The sequence below is a fragment of the Artemia franciscana genome, unplaced genomic scaffold, assembly GCF_032884065.1.
Source record: "Artemia franciscana unplaced genomic scaffold, ASM3288406v1 PGA_scaffold_136, whole genome shotgun sequence".
Lineage (NCBI taxonomy): Eukaryota > Metazoa > Arthropoda > Branchiopoda > Anostraca > Artemiidae > Artemia > Artemia franciscana.
In genome coordinates this window covers 69,237-86,717 of record NW_027062628.1, presented here as the reverse complement: position 1 = coordinate 86,717, position 17,481 = coordinate 69,237, and the positions used below count along the sequence as shown (strand labels likewise).

Sequence of the window (17,481 nt, the reverse complement as noted above, 5' to 3'; positions counted from 1 at the left end):
CTAAAAACCGAGCTAGCATAAAGAGGGTCAAGCTGCCTTACTTGAAAGACATTGTTGAAGCTGAGTTCCGTCAAGGATCCCGACATCTGTTTTATCGCACAAGCTTTGAGAACAATGAAGTTGAGATTTCTGACTTTCTTCAAAAGCCATTCAACAGCAGGAAAAATACCTGAGTCAGATTCAACACCAAGAGGCATTTTCGAAAAAAAGGACACCATCGTAGAGAAATTATGCCCAATGATGCTTAGCAATTTTTGCCAATTTTGGAAAAACCTTCTGGTCACATCTGTTCCAATAGACGAAGACGAATAGACGAAGCCAATTTTGGAAAAACCTTCTGGTCACATCTGTTCCAATAGACGAAGACGAATAGACTAATAGACAATAGATGCAGATAACCCATATAAAGAAAAATAGAAGTCCAAATGTGCATATTCGTCTAAAATTGGTATGTTAGTAGGCGCTAGAGTACTGCTAACATTTTTTTTCAATGAAAACAAGCTTAGATCTAGGTTTTATCAGTTAAATTTCATGTTGACCTCACTAAGAAAACACTAACAAAACCTAGTATCTACTTTTTCATATGTTTAAAAAAATACGACGGATTTTTTTTCGGTATCAGAAGCAGCTTTGAAAACTTAAAAAAAAAAGTTAAAACTTAGTTAGAAATAAAACTTAAAGTTAAAAACTTAAAACTTAAAAACTTTACAATTAAAAGTTAAAAACTTTTGCGTTTTTCTCAGAAATTATTCAGATGTAAGTACAAGGTATAAAAGCCTATAGGAAAATTTTCTATTTGCTTACAGCTATATAAAAGATATAATATACTCTTATTGCTTAATTTAATACTTCGCGTGAGAGAAAACAAGAGTGAAAGATGAAAAAATAAAGGGGGGTGGAGACATAAAGACAGAAAGAACGAGAGAGAGAAACCAGTAACAAAAATTTTAAATAGAGAAGATCTAGTGTATCTAACGGAAAATTTATTTTGTCAACTAACTTAGGTAAATATAATAAGATATAAAGGGCGCCAATAACTTGCCCAATGTAAGTCTAAAGAAAAAAAAAGAAGAGAAAAACGAAACAATGGGCCAAGAAAGGGACAAGGAAAGAAGGGGAGAAGCCAGGTATGAAAAAAATATTCATACTGAGGAAATATAGCACATCTTTTGAATTTTTTTTTTTTTTTATAGGCTAATGTAGATAAATAAAAATTAGATACACAAGACGCTATTGAAATACTCACTGTAGGTCAAACAAAGAAAAGAATGAATCATTATGCAAAGAGAAAGAGAGAGAAAAGGATAGAGAGAGGAAGAGAGGCCAGGTACGACAAATATAAAAATAGAAAAAAAATCAGCATTTTTATTAAATTCCTTCTTCCAGCTGACATAGGTAAATAAAACAAGATATAGATGCGGCTATCAAAACGCTCAACAATTTTTTGGGAATTCTTTGGGATTCAATAGTTCTTAAAAACCCAACGTTTAGATTTCTGATAACAAAAGTAAAAGTGTTTTCATCATTTTAGGGAAGTGCATAATAGATCGTTCCTGATTACGGTGCTCAAATTACTGTCATCTCATTAAAATTTTCCAAAATCCTTCAGATGTTATTATTCATGCATATTTCTTTAGAAATAGATTAGTAAAAATATGATTAAACAACAACTTACAAGCCTCCCCCCCCCCAAAAAAAAGGAAACTTTGGAAAAATCCCATTAAAATATATCCAGACAATTACTTTACCTTTATAATCGTCTCTCTTTTTTTCACATATTGCAACTGTTTTTGCAGAATCAGCTATGGCTCGTTTCCTAAATGTGACTACTTCCTGATGAAGTCTCATAATGGGATGCCTCAAGGCAGCTCTTTGCTGGGCAACCTGTGCCATAGCTTTGGCAGCAGTGCCCATGACTTTCCCAGCACCTGAAAAGGGCGATAAACGTCAGGACTCACCAAGGCTGCCTTATTCAGACCTAGACCCTATTACCGAAAGGTAAAAGCTACATTCGTTCGGCTACAAGCTAGTTTTTGAAACACCCGAGTCCCTTGGTAATAAACTATTAATATTGGTAATAAACTCCTCGGTACTTCCCTTGGTAATAAACAATGAATATCGGTAATAAACTCCTTAGTAATAAACTATTAATATTGGTAATAAACTCATAGGTAATTTCCTTGGTAATAAACTATTATACACAGTAAATTTAAGGGAATAAACTATTATTCCATGTGTCTGCACGTTAACAAATGTATTAAAGACGTTTAAAAGAAAAACTCTAGTAAGAACTGTTTTCCTTCTTATTTTTCAGCTACATATGCGAAAAATTCGTTACAGATATTTTTATTTACTTCAGCCAAAAAATAATGAATAAATTATATATAAAAAAAAAATTAATAACCACATAAAAGACATAGGTCCTTTGGGTGGCTGCACCCTCAAACCTTCTTTTTACCTAAAATTAACAAAAACCAAAAAATAATGTGCTATTTTTTAGAACAAAAAAATACAAATAATTAAAATGAAAATTTAGTCAAAAACAGGGAAAGTTTCCCCGTCACACCCTTACCATTAGCAGCGTTTGTCAAATATCTTTGAAATAGCGAGCCACAATGAAGGTGAATCCCTGATTTTATTCACCTTCAATTTTTGAAAAAGACTCCACAAATGCTATTCATGTTAGTTTATGTTCAATGATAAAGCAAGTAAAACCGTCAACAAATTTGTGGGCTCACTAATGGTGATTGGCCACAAGAAGTTACTCAGGTATTCTAAATATACATGCAAATGTGCCAAAGAAACACTCCCAGTTTTTTTAATTTAAAATTAAATCAAGGAAAAAATTTTTTCTAACATGACATTATTTTTTTTGGTTTGTATTTCTTAAGCCTTATAGTCATATAAAGAAGAGAAAGAAATAATGATTATATACGAACCTCATCATTCATTAGGAAGTACCATCGTTCTCTTTTCATATGGACCTTGAATGGTCCATATTGTAATATGGACCACCACAACCTCATCATTCATTAGAAAGTACCATCGTTCTCTTTTTATATGGACCTTTGATGAATTCCAATATTCTGGCATCCCTTGGCCCCTCCTGTGCAAAAATCATGTAATTTGTCATATAATATCTCGATAACTTGACTTTTCACATTAGCGTTTTACATGGAAGTAAACAGGCAGTAAGACAAGTTAAATGGTGGGGTAACATTTTCCTTTCTGGCCATCTCTGGAACCGCATGTAGATTATTTTTTTCAGACAGCAGAGACATCAATGTTTGTCAAGCGCACAGCCTCTCAGAATTTTTTTTTTGAATGAAACTATTCTTGTCAAAGTCTGTTGAGAAACAACGTGGAGTGTCAAATCATCTGAAATTACACGTGGGGCAATCCCATGAGCTAAAGGAGGATATTGGCCACACATCTTAAAGCTATTTTTTAGGTAACACACCTTGTTGAATGCTCCAAGAAGCTATAAAAAACATATGAGGCTGTCTGTCAATTACCAAATTATAGCCGAATGTAGAAAACCACTGGATCCACCATCATAACTAATAATACTACTAAGGTAAGTGAAGCTATCCACATGATCAATCTCCTTGATACCCAACATAGCCTCTTCACCTTCATTGAATCCTAGTCTAAGCAACATATCCTTCCTAATAATAATTCTAAACCCTATTCTTGCACCCTAAACTCCCAGAAGTTACTCATTTTGCTAACATTTTTTATCTAGGACCACCAAGTCATCTGCATAATTAAAGTGTAGGAGAGTTTTACCTTCATATTGGATTCCATGACTTCCCACAGCATTTGCCGTGTTCCTTAGGACAAATTCATCAAAGTAACCCATATAGATGAGGCTAGGATACAACCCTGCTAACTCCTGATTGAGCATAAAACCAGCTATTAACCTCACTTCCTACCTTATTTGCAGCAATATTGTTCTTTTAGAATAAAAAAGCAATAGCACAAATCTTCAAGCAAAGACATAAAAACGGTATTAGTAAACTGATGAAGGATTATCAGCATGGCCCACGCAACAAGATCTTCAAAAATGGGGATGATTTTCTGATAACAGAGTGAAAACACAATTATTCTGACATCTTTGCCCCCCCCCCCCGTCAATTGCAAATTAAAACAGCATAAGGCAATGTGCCACCTATCACTAACTAAAAAAGTGATCTTGAGGTTTGGATTGCTTGACAGACATACTACTAAAACTCAGAAAATATGTACCATTAAAGTATCTTATAAATTAGGAAGTTCCATATAAACAATATTGCCCTCTAATATTAATTTCCCCAGATTGTATGTCATTAGTGAGCAGGCCAACTTTTCAGTGGCACTACCTTATGAGTATGCTACAAAGGACTAAAAAATACTGCTGATAACTTGGCATTTCGCTAATAAATGCTAAGAAAATCATAGAGATCTGGTGGTAGGTAGCACACTCATAATGTAGTGCTACTGAAAAAATGACATGCTCATAACAGGTCCATGAACCACGAATCATAAACCAACCAAAACCATGGTTCCAGCAACACCAGTAAAGAGCCAGCCACAGCCCATAGTTACCAAAAACTTTAAAACATGTTTTAAAAAAACTGCCAAGTAAGACCATTTTTCATTAAAAAACAATTCAGGAATAACAAGCATTACACAGGTTCATCTTAATAATATAAGTTCATGGCAAAAACACTTTTTTTTCAAATTTTGAATAAGAGCTTGAAACACCTCAAAATGTCAGTGGATCGAAATGATAAATGTACCATTGAAATGACCATGGTTGAAAAACCTTGAGCTAGAGGTTTTGGGCCCCCCAACTTGAAAGACAAGGAATGTCTTTTTTTGCATGGGTAGCAGTAACCTGTCCCCTTTTGTTTGTTTGTTTTTTTTACCAACAGTAGCAGGCAATCGAAAGAGTGTAGAGTACTTGTATGATATAGCCCCTACTGCTTAAGTTGTTCATTCACTGATGCATTATAGAACCATGAGACAAGACAAAGAGAAGTGACAGAATAGATGGAAAATATAAAGCCAAAATTTGTTTCTAGAGTATTTTATTTTTATCTTACTTGGGTATATTCAATAAGGATTGAGCATCAGAGAAATAAATCAGAAGAGTTTAATCAGGATTGAGCATCAGAGAAATATATCAGGGACTATATCATACAAGAACTGAGTGTAGAAATTTTTATTCAATGGCTCATTTAAAAGTTACTGCTCTACATGTCTTTTATAAACTCTTCTTGATAGCACTATAATAAGACACAATTTTTGACAAAAACTACATTTTTGGCAAAACAGCCATTATTTAAACAAATTTTTTTTCATTTGCGTTAAAAAAAATCAATGATACAATACACCTGGAAGGTAGTGTCACTGAAAGGTAGCATGCTGATAGAGGGTGCATTATCAACCCAAATTGAACCCAGAGCCACTTTTAAGGTGCAGACATGGTTTCACAGAATGTGTAATCATACCTGTTTTGTCAGCTTTGCCAACATCCCTCAGAAAATTTGCAAGTGCTGCTTCTTCTGATGCTAAAAGGCAGAGTCTCTCTTTGTAAATCTTCATTATTATTTCAGTTTGTGTGGTTGTCTCATCAATTGAAGAAAACAATTCAAGTCTTGACTCTAGTTCTAGGTCACTTGGAGCCACTAAGGTTTCTTCAGATTTTTTAATCTTCCTTGTGACAATAGATTTAGTTGTCCAAAGAGTTTGCTCAAGCTTGTTGATGGCTTCCTCAACTTCCATCTTCCAGGCACCTACAAGCAAGATTATCATAGTCTAAAGAAAGTTTTCAAGATTTTAAAAAACAAAAATATGAACAAAGAACAATTAGATTTACACCTGACTGAAAACACGCAAAATGGACTGTTCTGATCATGACAGCTATCTTGAAATCTTAATTTGACACCCTGTAGGGATGTAGAGGGCAATGACAGAATTTGAGAGTGATCAAAAGAACCCTTCTCATCCAATTTGTATGACAAGACATTTGGAAAAATATAATGACAGAAAATATGGAATCGAATTTATTGATAAAATTCCAAGGGCCATGGTCATTAAAACAGATACAAAACAAAATTCTTCCATATAAAGATAAATTGGTACTTAACTAACATGGAACTTCATCCCTGATACTTTAAGAACCTTTCTCTAATCTTGTATTCATTAGTAGTGTACTGTATACTACCTGTAGATTTCAAATGACATTGTTAGATTCATTGGCTGCGGTTTGTGCTTTAGTCTCACCAACTAATTCCCTGTATTTCTAGCAAACCCCCCTAGTCTTATCTGGGCAAAACAGGATGTCAGCATATAGCTGAAACAACTCTGGAGAGTTCTATTATCAACTCAAAGCTCAAAACAGTGAAAATCACTGGGGGAGGTCTGTTAGTAATGGAGTTACTAACTTAGTAATGTTAGTTACTATGTTAGTAATGGTAGCACTAGTAGGAAGGCGCCTTGCTTTGGTCTGTGGTTCTAAATTCATACCATAATCACACTTGAGATGGTTCATGATGGAGATAATGACATCAACTAGATCCAGGGTACTTAGTACAACAACACTAAATTTTCTCCTGTCAGAATTTTTTTTTGATTATGCAAATAATATTGCTCTCAGCCAAAGTAATTGTGCTAGTTTCTGCTTGCACCTAATTCTTCCTTTATATTTAAATTAAAAACAGGTTTTTTTCAACTGAGAGTAGGGAGGGGCAACTTTAAAACTTAAAATGAACGGAAATTATTATCTATATGAAAGAGGTAGCCCCCATCTTAATGCCTCACTCTTTACATTAAAGTTTGACTTTTTGTTCCAATTATTTGAGGACTCTTGAAACACAAGGACCACTTAGTTAGAACAATACGCTTTTTTAAGTTCTACAAAAACTTTAGCATGAAGAGCAAGGTATTGAGGAGGGGTCAACCTCCTTCATTTATGTAATAATTTCTATTCTTTTCAAGTTTCAATGTTGCTCCTTACTTTCAGGTGAAAAAACTTGCTTTTTAAAAATTTAATTTCTGATCGTTTTTTTTTAAATAATCTGACCATTTCATGAAAAATTCCTCATGAAAATATTCTAACACCCCCCCCCCCCCAAAAAAAATAATTGTCTGTATACTTTTGCCAAAAATCATTACTATATGTGAACAATAAGCAAGTTTCCATAGCTTGGAGCCTTTCCCCTGGGAACTGTGGGTGGGGGAGGGGGGTAGTTCATTGTCAAAGACATAGTTGCTAGATCCTTTAACTATGCTGAACAAAATAGCTATCTCAAAATTTTGGTCAGGAGACTTTTGGGGGAAAGGGGGCATGGGGAATAAGGCTTGCTGCCATCAAATAGTCACTTAAAAAGAGACTAGAACTTCTGATTTCTAATCAAATGAACCCTCTCCTGATCTTCTAGGATCACTGGTTTGACAAAATCACAGTAAGGGAAAACAAACAAAAAGTAAAATAAAATAAACACACATCTATGTTCTTTCTTCTAGCAAAAAATACAAATTTTCACAATTTTGTATATATGAGCTTGAAACCTCTACAGTAGGGTTTTCTGATATGCCAAATCTGATGATGCGATTTCCATTAAGATCACTTGGTGTTTTGGGGTTGTTTCCCCCTTTTTCAAAAAACTGGCAAATTTTATCAGGCTTGCAACTTTTGATGGGTAACATTAAACTTGATAAATTTCATATACTCTGAATAAGCATCAAAATTTTATTCTTTGACATAGCCTATCTATTAAACTATCTATTGAACAAGACTATTTCTTACAGCTTTGGTTATTATTAAACTGCATGGCTCCTTACTTACAGTTTGTTACCACAAACTCTTTAATATTTGGCATGACACTATTAATCATACTTTCAAGTTTTATCCCATTGTTATCCACTTGTAAAAACCATCTCAAATAATATTTTGGTAAATATTTCAAACAATTAAAAGCAAAGGCTGAGTTGAAATTTAAAAAACAAATTCCAACAAAGATCATATTACAGGTCCTGAGTTTTGTCTAAAGTTCTAATGTTGTAAAACAAAGTTTTCCAAAATTTTAGTTGGCCTATCCCAGAAAATCTATTCCTAACTATCAGTCATTCTGAACTATCTAAACCTATACACACTGTCTCCGAGATTAGGAAACATACATTCTAATAGGTGTAGGAAAGATACACTCAATACATTTGCCAAAGATTTGGGACCATCCTGGTACTTGGGGCTCTGTCCTATAATTCTTATTCATTGGAACTCTCTCCAAAAGTAAATATTCTAGAATTCTGAAAAAAGTTTTGAAATTCTAAAATGTTTACTTATTGTATCCCTAAAAGTGCATCAATTTACTTTACTGTCCCCCTCCTGATATGTAAATATACACCCAGATTATATACATTAAAGAAAATCCATAGACAAACCCTTTTCTTTCTGGTGCTTTCAGATGTTACTTACTATAATCAGGATACATATTTGCATATTAGGGGGTGGGGTCAAAATATAGCAGAGTCAAGCGATTTTAGGAATGGTATAAATAAGTGTTTTTCTAAGTTGTTGTCAGGACTTTATAGTTTTCCCTTAAGGAGAGGGTGACTAAATAAGACTTGTCCTAAATAAGAGCCCAGTACTCAGACAGTACCTAGTCTGGGCCAAATATCTTGATCATAATGTACCTTTCAAGACATGAACATCAATTTTTCAGGTTAGGATTGTCTAATTAGGACTAAGCTAGTTGGGTTCAGCTTACTACAATCTTAGAAAATTTTTACTTCCAACTTTGAAATTAAGACAGAAGTCACCCTTACAGCCTACCCTATTTAATCCTAGAAAGGTAAGATTCCTAAAAAGTTACTTAGATGGTAAGCTTTGGTAAAACTCACTACTTGAAGAAATGCTGACTTCTAAAATTCATCATTTTGGTATATTTTAAAAGTGAGAATTATCAAAATCAAATCTTTAAAGAATGTTCTAAACAGCAGAAAAAATTGGTGTCATTTTTTGGAGTCATATGGGGTGCATAACATCACATGGTGTTCACCATGAAAGTGTATTTTGTAGTGTTTACAGAAATTGGTAGTCATTTCAGAAAACATATACTGGGCAAAGACTACAGGTTGTTCTTATCCTTCCACAGATTAAATGTCATGAAATGTATTGTGTCAGTCACCTCTGTTGTTTGACTGATATTGAGTCAAATCAAGCACTGCGAAGTTGAGGTCTCTATTCAAGTTGCCATATATGGCTGAGCTGACTCTTTGAACAGAACATTCATGAAAGCCTTTTGTAAAATTGGTTTTCCACCACATTTAGAGATATTGAAGGAGTAGATGACATAAGTGTTGATCAGCCCATAAAACATGCACATGGGCAAGCTGATGGTCTCCCCAGCAGCTGACAATGAACTACATAGCTGTTCAAATGTATCATCACTGCCTTTGTTGTTATTACGGTATCTATTGATCTCAGGACTTCTAGACTGGATATGTGATACTGGTACCCTCATGGCAAGTTGACCATTTTTGATGGCTTATCAAGATAAGACACTAGAGTCAGCTCCTGATCAAAACAACATTGAGGTTCCTGTAATTCTTCCTTTGGTCACAAGCAAATCTTCCAGAATTTTCCTTGTTTTTTGTACTGTCTCAATTGTTGTTAGTTGATATGGTTTTTTAGCAGTTCTGTGTCAAATTGAATCAATGTAAACCTATAGTCAAGCATGGCATTTCCATCCCCAGAAAGGGGAACAAACAGGTTAAATCAGAAAATACCCAAATTTGGCATTTTTATATGCAATATCTTACATAATTTATTATGAATATTGTAAACAATGTTTGAAAACTAATTTTGAAACATAGTACAAAGAAACCTACCTATAACCAAGTTCAGATAAAAAAGTCTCTTTTCCTAAAACAGATGAAAAAGTTGCATAGATGGTAACTATTGTAACTAGAGGGTCCTGAAATTTGCCTACATAAGAGGTCAATACCTATTGAAATTTTGACAAACAACATTTTACTTTAATTTTCAGTTATCAGTTTCTTATTCTTTGAATTTAGTTCTGGAAATGTAATTCCTATTATTTGAGTAGAATTGTAAACCGTATCAATGTTTTTCTTTTCAAAATTTAGGAAAAAAATTTGTTTATCTCTAAAACCTTGTAAATTGGGATTGAGCAAAGTGGTGAAGCTGAAAACTATTTTGCTGTACTTCATTTCAGCAGAACATCTTTTTTTGCAAGGTTTCACTTTAATAACACACAGATTTTTAAAGGTCATCAAAGGCAAGGACCCTCTAGAGGGAGAAGGAGTGGAGGGAAATGTTTAGTTTCATCACAAGCTGTCTAAAGTACATATTCCTGCATATAGCAGGGTTCTGGTGATTTTATACTGTTTTTTTTAGTCATTATTAGAGAAGCACATCCATTTCTGGTTGACTCTCCTCCTCAATGGGGCAATCTAAAAATGTGGAAAGGGGGCTAGCTTACAGGTAACATTACCTATAAAGCAAAGTGTATTAGTACATGAGCCCTGCAGACAGCAGGCCAAGGTCTTTATTCTATACTTAACCAACAAAGACTGATAAAACTAAAAAAAAGAGACAAAAAAAAACTCAAACAAGGTTTATTAAATAAATAGCCTATAGAATACAGACCTTAATGTACTGCCTGCAGGGCTCATGGACTCATATGCTTTGCTCTATAGGTAATGTTACCTGTAAGCAAGCCCACTTTAAGCATTTTTAGTTTGCCCCATAGAGGAGGAGGAGGGTCAACCAGAAATGGATATACTCCAAGAATTAGCATTTGTAAGTACTATAGTATGGAAACTATGCTGCTTTGCAGCATAGTTTCTGTAGAGTTCTCCATTTAAAGTGATCAGACATTGATTTTTCATACTGATTTTTATATTTATTTTGTAGGTGCTTGGGTCATGACATAAGCTTACTTACTTACGTGATTGATGTTTGCCTGCTTGCCGCTTACCTGCTTGATGCATAATAGAAAACTCCACATGGTGTCAGAAGTCTGAGGAATACAACATGGAATTTGGAGCTTGCCCATCAATAAATTGGGATGCAACAAACTTAAAAGTTGCCTGGTCACACTTCAAACAGCATGCAGAACTTATGTTTACAGGACCTCTAAGTGAAAAAACAAGTGCAATGAAATGCTCATACTTGCTGATATGGGCTGGTGAAAAGGACAGAGACATTTTCAATACATGGACATTAACTGCCGATGAAAAAACAAACAATGTTGAAACATATCTAAGGAAGTTTAGTGAACATGTTGAACCACTTGCGAACTCTATATTTGCAAGATATCAGTTCCACAAACGTAACCAGAGAGACGGTGAATCCATAGAGCAGTACTTCACTGAGCTGCGCATCACAGCAAAAGAATGCGCACTCAGAACAACCAGTTTGGAGTTAAGCAAGACAAGATTTGGGAATGACTACTTAGTGAAGGAGCAGGACTAACTCTAGCTCATGCAATAGCTACAAAGGTGACACCATGTGCATAATGTTATGAAACACATCCCAATCAAAGACCAAATGGTGCAAAGCATTGCAGACAGTACCAAACATGACCCAAAAATGCAAGTTCTAGCCAACACCATCAAAAAAGGATGGCCAGAGCACAAAAAACAGTGCCCATCTGAAATTCAGGAGTACTGGAATTACAGAAATAAACTGGCAACATACCAAGGAATCCTCTTAAAGGGTGATCAAATCATAATACTGGGATGTATATGCCAAGAAATCATGACCCATCTTCACATAGCCCACTTAGGCATTGTCAAAATGAAACAATGTGTGCACTCATGCGTTTTCTGGCCAAACATCACTGCTGACATCACCAAGTATATCTCCAGATGTGAAATATGTCAATGATCCAGCAATTACCAGCCAAAGGAACCTCTCATGAATTCTGAAATTTCTGAGTACCCATGTGAACATGTGGGTACCAATTTACTGTTCTGGGAAGGAAGAAATTACTTGGTAACCACTGACTACTATAGTAGATACATCAAACTTGACAAGCTAGACAGTAAAAGCTTGGGAGCCATCATAACTAAGCTGAAAAGCCAATTTGCACAACACAGGATCCAGGGCCCAAAATGGAATTGGACAAGATGTATAAAAAAAAAAAAAAAAAAAAGGCCGTCATCAAACAAGGCAGTTAGAACTTGAAACAAGAGGCCTAAAGACACTGACAATTTTATAGAGAATAAGGAGTAACACTCTTCATAAGGAAAGAGTGAGGGCAAATCATACGCAGCTATGTTGGATTTCCAGCTGCATTGGCGGCTCATTGTTGCTATGAACTGACAGCAGTGGCAGTACAGTACACAAAGTTTCTAATGTTTGCTTTATATATGTCTTGTTCAGTTATTAACTGAAACAACTATATCCAGTAACCAAACATATAAAATGTTTTATATCTGGCTATAAGCCAAGTTTATGGATGACTACAACTAATTTTTATCACAGGGAGGCAATTTTAATATTTGTAAAGCCTAAAAGATCTATAATAGGAACAATAACATTCTTTATAGAAGAATGGAGGTTGATCTAATGTAGCTAGTCTTCATGAAATTCATTGTCAATTTTGTCAGAAGTATCTCCACCTCTACTTTTATTATGTGAAACAAAGGTTTTTCACTTTTAAAAAGAAGATTAAAATATGTAAACAGCTTCAGCATGTAGAGCTGGAACTCAAGTTGAATCCAAAGCAGTAGATTATTTAGGGTTTGTGATACCCTGTCTTTTGTGTGAGTTGGATCTTCTGCAGCTACACTGTGAAAGTAGCTACTAAGCATGCTAATTAAGAAGTAGCTAATTATGCAATGGTCCCTCAACTCACATTCAAAGAGATGTCCTGGGACAGCCACCGTGTCTGACTTGGGCCAATCATATTCAAGACTAGGGTGTTCATACATGTCTGATGCAATTTGAACTCAGAGCATTATTTGCCACCCATACCAAAATGATTATATACCATGCAACACAGATCTTCCAATTGCTTTGGAAATTGTTTACAAGCATAAGAAGCAGCTAAATGAATTGAATGACTGCTACACTTAACACTTATCACAGATAGAAATTTTTCTTGGATTCTCTTCACAACTAAGTTATAACACTTAAACATAGTATTGCACATGTCAACACATAATCCAAACCACTATTCTCATTTGATCACACAAATTTAATAGTAGTGTAGTCCTAAAGCCTCTCTGATCACATTTGTCACATTCTGCTTATCTAGCCCAATTTTTCTACAACATCCTTGTGTGGTAGACTTTCCACATAAGGTACTATAGTTTCTATAAATAACAGAGGAAGATTTTTTGACAATGAAAGTAGCAAACTTGGCTTTTATGCCTTCTTCTAGGTTTTTGCTGTGGTAAAGAGATAATCAATTTGTGTGGTGAACTTCCTTGAAGCTCCTAGTTTCCTCATATTTTCACTGTGCTTTGCACTCTTTCCATGTTTTCAGAGTTTTGATCTATCATTGAAAAAGGATTGACTGCAATAAGAACAGAATTCCTTTCCATCAGAAGATTTGTCCTTAGCAAGCCACTCTTTAAATCCAGGGACTTGCAGCCAGCTATGCCTGAATTTGCTCTTTTTTCTCTATGCCTTCTGTCTCTGGAAGGGCCTTCTTTTTTCTACCCTTCTCTTTCACTTTGCTTTACCACAAAGAATTTGAATGTCAGTTTTAGAAGATGGATCTGTCTGGCATGCCAGTTCTTCCTGCAATCATACTTAATAAGCAAAACACATGAATTGTATTACAGCAAAGGATCTTGAAGGCAAACTATAGCATTGGACTTCAAATTAGTGAAAAACCAAGGTCTTAGTGGCCATTCACACAGGGTTTAGTCTAAGTCAAAGTTGCAACTAAGACTACAACTTAGCAAAAACTTCTGGTTCACTTGGTTCTCAGAGTCTCAGTCCTAGGCATAGTCTTAATAATAGTTCAACTTAATCAACTCACCAGCAGCTAAGACTAGGTCTAGGTTTCAACCAATTATATCAAAGATTAGTGACAAGATAATATGACAGGAATAGAGGATAGGCAAGTGGTACAGATATGGAATGGCATAAGAGTTGATTTTTGTGCAGAAACTATAGGGCATGGTGAGAACAAAAGGGTTATGTATGATAAGACAGAGCAAAATTACAACAATACATTGATGAAGCAAGATGCATGGTAGGTCACTTGCTCAAAGGTAACATCCAGGCCTTTATTAACTGCATTTACAAATACAAATTGGGAGGCTTGCTTATTAATGCCATGACAGATAGTCTCAGTGAGACTAGATTTTCTCAGTGAAAGGCAAAACTGGCATAGCCCTTTTTCACAATTGTATAAAAATGATGTAATTTCACTTGTTGTTAGATTTCTGTCTAATTTCTTTCCACTGATCTTTGATGTAATTGGTTAAAACCTAGTTTTAGGTTCTGGTGAGTTGATCCAAACTGAAATATTATTATGCTTGAGACTGAGAATCTGAGACCTGTGTGAATAAAAGTTTTTGCCAAGAACTAGTTGTAGTTGAAATTATCCTGATTTTTGTTTGTCCAGGTACAAGCTTGCAAGTTATGTCAGCTATTATCAAATAATATCCTCAACTCAAGTAAAGGCTTTGCATGGTTATTTCTACCTAGAACATGCTAAAAATTTGGACTGAATCATACCAGAATTGTAAAAATATTAAATTATTAATTCATTTATTAAAATGAAATATTAAATTACTCCAAAGAAGAATACAAATACTTTTTGTTACAACATTAGCTACTAAAAATATATCTCAGTTTGAAAAAGATTTCTACTTCAGATGTGAGAGATCTGAGATGGTTTTTTTACTCAAAGTAGTTACAGCAAGGCTTTACCATGAGCTAACCATATTTTTACTTTTTTTCTTGATTAACAAATACATACTGATGCAGTATAAAGTCACACAAATGCCTTTTTTGGTTTTCTTCATATGTATTGTTAAGCTTAGTGTAGGAATTTATGAAGCATAAGCTGAACATAAGTATCATTAACTCTATCCCATAAGTTAAATTCATAGTTTAACAAAGACAAGAGGGCCATTAGTAATAAAGACCTTATTACTGTAATTAACAGTAGATGATACACAAAAAGTCAGATAGAAGGCATTGTATTGTCTAATTTCTATATTAAGAAAGACAAAACAGTCATTTATTTACTTTTTTCATGTTAGTCTTCAATAGAACAAGAGAAAAAAAGCTGTTTTTATGACTTTATTCATAACAATGTATAACAGAATGAAGTATAAAAGATTATCAGTATGACTTTTTTCTATTTTACATAATCACATGAAACATAGTATTGTCCTTTGTATGACTTTATACTATACTGTTTACAATAGTTATTGATAAATATTAATTCCTTAATAAATAAAGGAAAAATGACTTCAATAGTCAAATATTGCCACCTTTATGGCTCTCAAAATAAAAAGATTGAAGACTTCATCAATGCAATATACATCTTTCTACATTACTGTAACACATCTTGAATGAAATTATTATGAAATATTGCTGCTGGAATAAAATCATCAATATTACAATTTTAACGAGCTTTTGCTAGACTTCCTGTGCTTTGTTGACAATAACAAGGTAAGCTATTTGATCTTTCTTTTCTAAACTTATAACAGCAAAAACTGTTTTAACTTTCACTAACTTTCCTAAGATTAAATCCAAAATTGGCAGCAGCAGCAAAGACTCACCTACAAATTTTTATGTTTTTAAGCTGTTGATAATTTTGGTAAAATTCTAGTTAATTGACTTCTTGCTATCTCAGAAAGGGTTTAGGTTAGGAAAATGAAACTTTCAGGGATGAATCTACAGACTAAAGTATGCCCTGGGAAGGTACTTTGATGCAACTACCTCCACTCCTTCTCCCTCTAGAGGGCCCTGACCTTTGATGACCATTAAAAATATGTGTGTTGTAAAAGTGAAACCTTGCAAAGTAGATCTTCTGCTTAGTTGAAGTACAACAAAATTGTTTTCAGCTTCATAACTTTGCTCAATTCCATTTTATAAGGTTTTCAAGATATGCAAATACATTTCCTAAATTTTGAAAAAGAACATTGATATGGCTCAAAATTCTACTCAAATAACAGGAATTGCATATTAAGAACTAAAGGCAGAGAAAAAGCAACTAGTAACTGAAAATTAAGGTGAAATATTGTATGGTCAAAATTTCCATAGGTATAAAACTGTCATGTAGGGAGATTTCAGGGCCTTCTAGAGGGAGAAGGAGTGGAGGTGGGTACTTTAAAATACCTTCCCGTGACACACTTTAGCCTGTAGACCCATCCCTGAAAGTTTCATTTTCCTAACCTAAACCCTTTCCGAGATAGCAAGAAGTCAATTAACTAGAATTTTACCCATACTTTAGCCTATAGACCATTCCCTGAAAGTTTCATTTTCCTAACCTAAACCCTTTCCATGATAGCAAGAAGTCAATTAACTAGAATTTCACCAAAAATTTAATTTTACCAAAAAGTTTTGAAATTATAAGTTATTAAATTAAAATATTAAAAATTAACTAGAATTTTACCAATTTTTTTTTTTAAATTGAATTCTCACTCTTTTAATCAGCCCTTGACTCAAATTTGGATGCTACTGAAATTCATTTTTTCCAATTACAGCAGCTTCTTATCCTGATTCATTATGCTGATATTTTGTATTTCTTGCGCTAGCATGCAGAGATATCTACAAATTTCCAAGATTCCGAAACAATGCTTATTTAGTCGCTGCTTATGAATCCCAAAAGTCTTGATATCGAATTTGAAAGATTTGCGGTCCTCCATGATCTAGTTATCCAAACGCTATTGGGTTGTTTATTAAAAACTGTTTTCTAAGTTCCTGAAATAGCAAACAGCAACAATAATTCAACAGATTAGTGAAGCACAAGGAAATCCACATGATGTGTCGATATTTATAACAAATTAGAAATCAGTTGTGAGTCCATAAATTGCGTTGTTCTCAGTGAAGAAGAATGGATTAAGTACTAAAATAGGAAGTCTATCCTCCCAACACAATAGCAGAAGACGAAATTCAATTTTTTTATTGGTAATTCTTAATGAGGTGCTGAATCCGAAATTATTTTTGAAATCAGCGTGTTTAATCAGGTGAGTCATCACTCGTGATCCTAAATATGAAAAACAAAAACTAATAGTATATCATTCTAATCTTCCAAGTTGTTTTTAACACCAGTATTCTTGCATTTAATCTCAGCTGTTATATTATGTGAGGAGCAAAGGTTTTGATAGCTTTATTGTGAAGACAGTACGTGCGACTGAAGGTTATTACAAAAATACTTACTCAGAACTCTTTCATATCAAGAAAATATTCAATTAGAGTGTGAAAAAGTATCAAACAGTTTGTGATAATGAACCACAGTAAAGAGCGACCCAGCTCAATAGTAACCAAAA

At 34.2% G+C, this 17,481-nt stretch overlaps 1 protein-coding gene across 2 annotated transcripts in view; it reads right to left on the bottom strand.

Annotated features, from left to right (window-relative positions):
* Nucleotides 1–16,731, bottom strand: part of LOC136041310 (islet cell autoantigen 1-like) — a 23,867-nt gene extending 7,136 nt beyond the window's left edge. The window contains exons 1-3 of one of the 2 annotated variants that reach the window (XM_065725935.1): nt 16,634–16,731; nt 5,496–5,780; nt 1,749–1,928 (exon numbers count right to left, since the gene is read on the bottom strand). In XM_065725935.1, coding sequence (XP_065582007.1) covers nt 1,749–1,928; nt 5,496–5,769 — 454 coding nt within the window. In that variant the 5' untranslated portion in view covers nt 5,770–5,780; nt 16,634–16,731. Of the gene's footprint in view, nt 1–1,748; nt 1,929–5,495; nt 5,781–16,604 lie in introns of both variants that reach the window. The other variant, XM_065725936.1, reaches the window with a different exon arrangement.
* Between the last annotated feature and the right edge of the window lie 750 nt (nt 16,732–17,481).